The following is a 9,995-nucleotide window of genomic DNA, read 5'->3' as shown; positions in this document are numbered from 1 at the left end:
ATTACCTGAAATTATTCCGTTTTGGGGGGGGGGGGGGGGGGGGGGGGTTATCGGTTGATATCGGTATCGGAAATTAAGAGTTGGACAATATCGGCATATCGGATATCGGTAAAAATGCCAATATCGAACATCCCTAATTTTAATGTATTTTATCAGCAGGCTTGTAACCTACTGATTCATACTGTGTTTTAATGATTGTACTGTGCTTTAATTATTGTAGTGCTCATGACACATTCCCCAGAGACTATGATTGAAAACGTGCCAACCCCTGGCTAAACTGGCATATTTACAGTAATGTTCCTTAATTAATATGCACTGTCTCTGTATTTTAAACCAATAAATACAAAATACACACACACACATCAGGCATTTTCATTGTCTTAGGAGGGGAGCATCTAAAAAGAAAAACCCATATTGAGAAAGCAATGTAAATAGGTATTTAATAAATGTGTGGATAAGTGGCATTTTGAGGGGACATTATGTGTCACAGTCTGGCTGCTCAGACTGCTCTATCCGTTACCGCCACTGGAGGGCGTGGTGGAGCTGGGCCATCGGCCAGCAGCATCGTCGTCATGCGGGGTGGATAACGTTGTGATGACGCCGGAGGAAATGGGAGGGTGGCGGCCTTGACGGAGAGAGGACCATCATGCCTTTCCCTCAGTTCCTTTGTACACACAGCAGGCGGAGCGGAGGGACGCGGAGAAGCAGTTGAGGAGGAGCATCTCTCACAGTCACACGCCGCCGAGTTTCGAGCCGGTATCACGGGGAGAGAGAAAGCAGACAAGCGGCCGTCGGGAGGAGGAGAAGGAGCAACAGAAACAAAGCACACACAACGCTTTGGCGAAAAGATATTAGAAGACAACAAGACAAAGAGGGAAAAAAGTGTCACAACAAGAATGTCAAGTTTAAAGAAAAGAAACTCGAACTCGTCGGTTGACCGAGAGGAGGACAAGCAGGTGACGGAGAAGATGCTGCTGCCCCCGGGGGACCGCAACCTGCCGGGAGGAGGAGCGCTGGAGAGCGGCGGCGGGGACGCGGACAAGGAGGACCCTGCGGCGGGGGGACAGCAGCAGCCGAAGGCAGGAGGGGTGGTCCTGGGACAGACCATCACCCTGGTCAACGGCGTGGCCCTCATCGTGGGCACCATCATCGGCTCCGGCATCTTCGTGACGCCGACCGGCGTGTACAAGGAGGCCGGCTCGCCGGGTCTGTCCCTGGTGGTGTGGGCGGTGTGCGGCGTGTTCTCCATGGTGGGCGCCCTCTGCTACGCCGAGCTGGGCACCACCATCACCAAGTCGGGCGGCGACTACGCGTACATCCTGGAGGTGTACGGCTCCCTGCCGGCCTTCCTCAAGCTGTGGATCGAGCTGCTCATCATCCGGCCGTCGTCGCAGTACATCGTCGCCTACGTGTTCGCCATCTACCTCCTCAAGCCCATCTTCCCCGACTGCGAGGTGCCCGACAGCGCCACCAAGCTGGTGGCCTGCATGTGCATCCGTGAGTATTATTACTGTCTCTACTGTACTAACTAACCAGGACGGTGTCTACTCTACTGTCTGGATAAAACACTATGCATTGAAAATGGGGGACCCTGATGTAAACAAGACAAACGTCTTTCTCTGGTCTGCATCCCCTTAACAATTGTATTGAGCTGTACTGTATATTGTACCCATTCTGCAATCTGTTAAATAAAGTTTTCATTCATTCATTCATTCATTCATTCAGCTGATGCAATTTGAGCCGGTGGTTGTGTGTGTAGCTTGATCTGGCTATAACTTGACAGCAGTATCCCTAGTAGAGGGATGTGTCGTCTTTCACAACATACGGTCAGTGGGGAGGAGAGGAGTACCAGGGGGTGCCCGCATATCTCACACAGTCCAAGCTACATTTAGGAGCTGCATGTAATATCTTTATGAGCACATGTGCTTTGAAACAGGAAGGGCGCACCACACACACACACACACACTCACACTGATGAATTGAAAATGGGGGACCCTGATGTAAACAAGACGAAAGTATTTCTCTGGTCTGCATCCCCTTAACAATTGTGTGTATTGAGCTGTACTGTAGTGTACCCATTCTGCAATCTGTTAATAAAGTTTTCAATCAATCACTCACACACACACACACACACACACACACACACACACACACACACACACACACACACTAGGTGGTGAAAGAATGCGGTGTTATTTCATCATCTGCATGGGGATATTATGCCCGCGCGCATCACCCACGTGTTATTATGGTCTTCTGACCAAATGGCAAAAAGTACAACAGAAATACGAGTTAAACCAGTGGGAATAAAAAAAAAAATACGAAACATTGTAATAATAATGATGTTGATACTAATTGTACGGTATTTATAATGATAATGATTTGGCCGGCCTCTTTGCCAAGCTGCATGCAGGCTCAGCATCCATCTGTCGGGTGTGAACTCAACCACGTGTACATGATGGGAGTTGACAAGGCTTAATCTGAGCGCCTTTGTCCATCTATTAAAACAGGACCGTCTGTAATAAGTGGTAGAGGGACACCATGGTGTAAGAAACAGACCGTCCTAATAATAAGGCTATGACAGACAGAAGTGACACTTGGCAAGCTATGGCAAATAAGATGGTATAAGATAATGCATTTTTGTCAAATAGGCCTGTGTCACATTAAAGCATGCAACCATACCAATCATCATATCGTAATTATTAGTATTCATTTAGATTTTTTTAATTAAAATTGTACTAAATGTGTCACATTTACAAGCTAAACATAATGATTGTGCTGCCTTATTTAGGCCTACTTCAAAGCACAAGGTAATTTATATTAACGACATTTTAAGCATATGACTCGTCGTAACCACACATGAATGCCAATAATAATTAAACTTTTAGGAGTTGGGAGAGGTAGACAGAGATGTTGGCATTTTTATTTATTGAATTTACTTATTTCAAAAGCCCTAAACTTGAACTTAAGTGAAACATCAGGGCCAAGTTCATTGTCTCTGTTTCACCACAGCAATGGTCTCAACTGCCAGATAAATGTGGAAATTATTATAATAAAAAACAATCGAAAAATCTATCCACCTTTCTCACGGTAAAGTAAGCAAATGCTACTAGAACCGAAACGGACTGGGCCACTGGTACCATTAACAAAAGAAGAAAATAAAAAACACATTACACTGTTCACAAATTATTGCTTTTTTATTACGACAACCAAGAATGCAGGACCCCCCACACACACACATAATTCTATTAAAATATGATTTCAATTATAGAATGATAGTAGAACTGAAAAGAACATCTAAGGATACAAGATACCAATCTAGTCACCCTGTGTTACTACAGTGCTTTAATATTCAGTTTGACTAGGCACACCACACACTACAGAGTCACTGTAGCTTCTGGATATCTGGCTACACACTTGGCTGTGTGATCCCCTTGGGGGGGGGGTGCGGCATTCAGGTGCCGTAGCAGCATGGGGGAGGGGAGGTACAGGCAGGAAAAAGATAATAATAGAAATAATAATAGAATAGAACGTAATAATAATAATAATAGAATGGCAATACATTGTAGTATTGATAATATAGCATTCTGTGCCAGAGTCTGTGCAGTGTTGGTATAGGTGAGGGGCGACAGTGGCTCAAGAGGTATAGAGCGGTCATCTAGTAATCCGAAGGTTCCCGGTCTGATTCTGCCTCCTCCCGGCATGTGTGTTGAAGTGCCCTTGAGCAAGACACTTAGCCCCTAACTGCTCCCGATGAGCAGGTTGGCACCTCGCATGGTCGCCTCCACCGTTGGTGTGTGAGGAGGGAACGGGTGAATGTGAAGCACACGTAGTAAAGTACTTTGGATACAATTAAAAACACACTATATATAAATGCAGTCCATTTGAGAGTCAGACAGTCCTAACTTAAAAAGGACTAAGTTGTGTGTGCTGTGTGAGTGTGCACTTTGTCTTTGTGTTGTGTGTTGGGTTCCACAATGAGACTTAGGGCTAAATACAAGCTGTGTGTGCATGTGTTTTGAGACTTAACAAGCATTGTGTGTGTATGTGTGTGTGTGTGTGTGTTTGTGTTTGTTACCCCCAGATTAGTAAAAGGCTCTAGTTTGTTAGCCTATGGTTCCATTAGTTAGTTAGCATCTCTCTCTTTGTTCTTCACCTCTTGCTATGGCTATTGGTCGACTAAGAATTTCTTTATTTGTGGACATGCCTAATATATATATATATATCCGTGTGTGTGCATGCATGCATGGTGCCAGTCTAGAGCTAGTCCTTAATCCTCAGAGTGACTGAGACCTAAATCCCTCACAGGGACCACATGACAAGGCCTTGGACAGACAGACAGACACAGACAGACTCTGTGTGTGTAGTACGTGTTGGACTTGGGAGTGTACAAACATGTGTACCCAGCCTGTATAGTGTGTATAGTATATGTTGTGGTCTAGGCCAGTGGTTCTCAATGTGGGGTCCGAGCACCCCCCAGGCAGGGGTCCTTGAAGAGGTTTCAGGGGGTCCGTCCCCAGTATTATTCAGTTCCATTAGTGAAGGTCATATATATACAAAAAGTTAGTCCAATCAGGGAATAGTATAGGCTGCTGTATAACAGGGACTTTTGTGTTTGGTTTCACTTTCTCCACCGTTATCTCCTGGACTACAGTTAGAGACGGTCTTGGAATGCCGGGCTTCCCAGACGGGGCTCCCTGTGAGACCAAGTCCACGGCCTAATGTACATCAATGTAGGGCTCCTGGACAGAGGAGCAAACTATAGGCTGAGAACCACATGGTCCAGTCTACGGTCAGGTTCAGTGTACTGTAACGCTGTGACCCAAGTCTGACCCCCCCCCCCCCATTCAACTTTAATCAGCCCAGCAGTCTGAATGTACAGCTAATGGGGCAGTTTAACTGTCTATCTGTTAAGTGTATCCTGTGTGTGTATGTGTCTATAGCCTAGTCTGTATGCGACTATGGGCATGTCTTATTGTTCAGTTGACCCATTTCTGAGGTATTTTGTACTTATTATGATCACTGTTTTGTTTGTGTGTGTGTGTGTGCACGCCCCGAAATGCATGGGTTGGTTGGGTTCACTTGTGTACCCTATAGATACATGAGCAACTAGCATTAGTGTGTGTGTGTGTATGCACATGTGCACGCAAGCCCAGCCCTGGCCTCTACTGTTCTCTCTCCCTCTCTCTGTATCACACTCTGTCTCTTTCTCCCTCTCCCTGTATCTCTTTCTCTTTCTGTATCTGTCTTGCTCTTTCTCAGTGTCTGTCTCTCTCTCTCTCTCTCTCTCTCTCTCTCTCTCTCTCTCTCTCTCTCTCTCTCTCTCTCTCTCTCTCTGTATCTCTCTCTGTCTCTGTATCTCTCTTTTTCTCTGTCTGTATCTATCTCTCTTCCTCACTCACTCACTCTCTTTCTGTCTCTCTCGCTCTCTCTCTCTCTTACTTACTTAATCACTGTTAATGAGAGAGAGAGAGAGAGAATAATTGAATAACTTATTACTTTATTACTTGACCATCTATTACCAGTGATTAAAATGAACGTCATGTGGCAAGAGTGACTATTTAATGCTGTGTGTGCATCTGGAGTGGTTGTGAAAAAGTTAATTGTTAGCCCTGGTACATACTTAAGAGTAAAGACCATATATTGTTTTAATTGTTAGCCCTGGTACACATACATACGTAAGACCATGTCTTGTTTTAATTCTTAGCCCCTGGTACATACTTAAGACCATCTATTGTTTTGTCCAAGTAAAAACGTCAAAAAGGTTTCTGGGTTTGAACTGGGCAGCAGTTCTGAAGTGTCTGAGGGTTAACAAACACTTTGATTACCGGCGATGCGGTGCGCCTTACCGCCATTGATTGCCAGCACCCACTTCAATGATAGCGTTGTGAACGCATAATATCTGTCTTAAATTATGGTATCTAATCTGCCCGTCGTTTATCAATGACTTGTTTGCAGTCAACATTGTCGAGACAGATTGTTTTTTAATCGGTTAATTTCCGTTTTATAGCATTTTGAAAAGCCCTCGTTTTTCAGGAAAATATAAAGATTCCGTGATAAACGGCATTTACTGGAATATTCTGGCATACACAAAAAAATGTCATTTTTCGGCCTATTTATTAATCGTTTTCAAATAAACGCTAGATTATCCATAGTATTATGTGTACTTATGCACGCTACAGAAGCAATCTGAAAAATATATTCTCTCATTTCCTGATCAGCGAGCACACACTCACAGCCACACACACACATATGGCACACGCTGATATCGCTGTGAAAACAGCTCTGATTATCCTAAGACTGGTCAAATAGATTCCTTACCTCAGATCAGATGTTATCCAAAAAGATTATTCCAATTCCTGATCGCCATTCCAAATATTGATCGCGTTTATTGATTCAGCGTTGGGTACTGTAAATATATATTCCACGCGTTTTCCGGGCCGCCGATCAACTTGGGTCTCTTCAGATGCCTCGTCGGAAAAGTAACATGAGGAGGCTGCCCCCCCCCCCCCCCCATCAGTCTAAACGAATGGGGTGCAGTTACACAGGGAGAGACAATAGGGGGCAGTATTTTCCCAATTGAGCTCAGAGAGAGTCTGCAACACTAGCGTGAGGCTCGATTGATGAAATATGAATTCAAATCGCTAATAAAAAATAAATACAACAAACAAACGCTATATAGCGTTGGTGGCACTCAACTGGCGGCATGAACTAACGACAAAACGCGTCCCTGGCACTCAAAGTGTTTGCAGAAAGCTGAAGGTTTCATCTATAAAATTTGCCTCACGTGTAGCGACTGCAGACGAGCAGAAATACTACCAACCAGTTACACCAGTGGTTCTCAAAGTGGGGTCTGGGGACCCCCAGAGGTCCTTGAAGGGCTTCCAGGGGATTTTAATTTCACTAATAGTTTCTTCACAAGAAGGTACCACCATGAAATAATATGAAAGAATGTAGGGATGCACCGAAATTTCGGCCACCGAAAGTTTTCGGCTGAAAATGGCAAAAAATTGCCTTTCGGCCGAAAGAGTTTTTTCACCGAAAATATATCACCGAAACAGAAACCTATAACCTAACGCGTGTTGTCGGGAGTCGCGCTGTTTCTATGTAAACTCTGCGCGCAACGCGTCCAATAAATGCGTCTTTAACATGCTTTCATATCCTTATTTACTATATGCCCGTTGCGGTTAATCACTGAGTGATCTAATATGCATATTATTCAGAGCGAGAGGGGGGGGGATTGTGTTTCTCACATTGACGCTGTCTGTCTGTCGCGCGTCTCATGCATTAAAGCATTCCGTCTCCAGACGAATTTCCGTCAATTTGATTGGGGAGATCCGTCCATTTGATTCGCAGTCTGACGGAAGTATTTGCATGATTTGTAGATGCATACAGATTGAAACAAAATTGAGCCAATCAGAGGCGCCAAATATGGAAAACGGCTTTTTTTTCCTATCGCGCCAAGCAGTCATCATCACTCAGCGACTCGAGAGACAGGTCGCCTTTTTTGCAGCCTCACGCGTCAACTGCTTGTTTACCAACGTCACAGCCACCACGCTGCTTGCACTCGCTGCTATATACCGATTAGCTAACGTTAGCTTAATAGCGTCTGTTAAATGGAAGGAGTAAGCCGGCCACTAAAAAGAGAACCCACCGCGGGGTTCTCAGATGAAAATGATCAGCGGGACCACCTAACAAAAAGTTTCGAGAGGAGAGGACGTTTGAAGAGACTGGCTAGGCAGCGCTACTGGGGGCTGTAGTGGTGAGTTAACTTGTTCCGTGTGCCGCAACGATGTCAAAAAGAAAAACAGAAACAACACGTTTGTCATTGTCGTGTTACTTCACAGTACAATATGTGAGTCCCCTGCTGTGGTTGTGAGTATACGTTTATTAGCTTAACTCCGTAGCAACATCACACAGGTGTATCTGTAGTCAGTCTCCTCCCCACCGTATATATTCTCTGTCAGGATCTATGGGTAACATTACTGTATATTTGCATATCGTATATGTCACAAATGTAACAGTACTATATACCTGTAGTATGTCCCTATGCCATAAATGTCATGATGTCAATGTCATGCATGTCATAAATGTCACTGAATTGAAAATGGGGGACCCTGATGATGTAAACAAGACAAACGTCTTTCTCTGGTCTGCATCCCCTTAACAATTGTGTGTATTGAGCCATACTGTATTGTACCCATTCTGCAATCGGTTAAATATTGATTGATTGTTATAACGGATTGCAGAATGGGTACAATACAGTACAGCTCAATACACACAATTGTCAAGGGGTTGCAGACCAGAGAAAGACTTTCCTCTTTACATCAGGGTCCCCCATTTTCAATTCATCATAACATATATGACATACATGACATACAGATAGATAATACTGCTACATCTATACATTTATGACGTACCAGATTTACACAGTATTGTTTGTGATACAATAAGAGTCTAAAAAAGAGAGCATATACATTTGACGAAGAAACTGTACATTGGAGGAGGTTGGGTGGAGGGGGGGGGGGGACTGTACATTGGAGGTGGTTGGGGAGGGAAGGGTTGGGTAGGCGGGGTGGGGGGGTAACTGTACATTGGATTATCGACGAAACCGAAACAAGTAGGCTCCCTTAAAACGCCAACGCTATTAAAAAGAAATACAGTGGAGGTTAAAATAAGAATATGACTTGGCCTGAAAAAAAATTCAGTCAGGAGATTTTTTTTTGCTTTAATCCCTGCGCGTCTACTGTGCCAAAGTCAAGAGAGCACATTCATCTGGGACTAGAAAGGTGCGCTCAGTAGAGCACAGATGTCCGCTGCGGCTGCCAGAGAAAAGATGGAATTAATGTACTGTATGCATTCAGAAGTGCTGAATAAATGTTTTATGGACCCATAATAGTGATTATTTATTATTTTTAAGTTAAGTTTGGCCATAATCATATATTTTTCCATAATCATAATGTTCCACAACATTGGTAAAAAGAAATTCTATTCTATGATCATTTTCGGGCTTTCGGTTTTCGGCCAACTGTTTTGTATTTTCGGTATCGGTTTCGGCCAAGAATTTCCCATTCGGTGCATCCCTAAAAGAATGACTGATGGTTTCACTCTCTCTTCTGTTACAGTGTCTGCAAAAACGAAATCATATATAAATATCATCTCAGGTGGGGGTCCTGGGTAGGGCTGGGCGATATAACGATAATTATCGCGATATATTATATATAATCGATATCGGGGGGAAAAAAAAAATATTTTTTTGTGTGACCTGCAACAGGGCAGTTTTAAAACCAGAGCCAGTGGACAGACTTGTCTTTCTTGCCTGCAACTTAAAGTAATGGCTTTGCTTGTCCAAATGACAATACTGACCAAATTGAGATTTATTTTTCTCTTGTCCATTTATTTTGTTTGCTTTCTAATTTAAAATACAGTTTGAAACCGTCTGTACACAGTAGGCTATGTGTGCTAGCAGAACTAGTCTCCAGTCACGAGTCACGGTGCACATGTGCGGTGGTTTGTCCACCAAAAAAGCGCCAAAAGATAGAAAAGAAACTAGCCACAGCCAGCAGAGAAGCCTGTTTACTTTCGCTTTCAAACCAGCTGCAGCCTGAGAACTGGAGTGTGAGGGGCTGTAACACTAAAGATGGCGGCAATGACAAATAATTGCTGCAAAATAAACATACATCTGTTGTTTAAATTTTTTTTCTTTTCTTTTTTTTATACTTTTATACAATATCGATAATATCGAATATCGAGTGATATGATATTGTTATCGATATCGGTATCGCGATATCATTTTTGGCCATATCGCCCAGCCCTAGTCCTGGGACACACAATCCATGGCAGTGTTTCCCCACAGGATTTTGTGAGACTGTGGTGAGTGAACCTCGGCCCCTCTAGGGGGGTCCGGGGGCATTTGTGTACATTTTAAAGTTAAATGCATCAATCTGGTGCACTTTGAGAGCAAAATAAAGAGGCTATGATGAACTTTGTGCTCA

General features: G+C 43.8%; 1 protein-coding gene across 1 annotated transcript in view; it reads left to right on the top strand.

The window, feature by feature from the left end:
* The first annotated feature begins 680 nt into the window (after positions 1 to 680).
* The window catches only part of slc7a5 (solute carrier family 7 member 5), a 79,208-nt gene continuing 69,893 nt past the window's right edge, over positions 681 to 9,995 (top strand). The window contains exon 1 of the mRNA XM_084316664.1: positions 681 to 1,497. Coding sequence (XP_084172790.1) covers positions 897 to 1,497 — 601 coding nt within the window. The 5' untranslated portion in view covers positions 681 to 896. The remainder of the gene's footprint in view (positions 1,498 to 9,995) is intronic.

The sequence above is a fragment of the Notolepis coatsorum genome (assembly GCF_963971535.1).
Source record: "Notolepis coatsorum genome assembly, chromosome: 6".
NCBI classification, from domain to species: Eukaryota; Metazoa; Chordata; class Actinopteri; order Aulopiformes; family Paralepididae; genus Notolepis; species Notolepis coatsorum.
The sequence above is the reverse complement of the archived record's forward strand: the minus strand, read 5'-3'. Positions and strand labels throughout refer to the sequence as shown.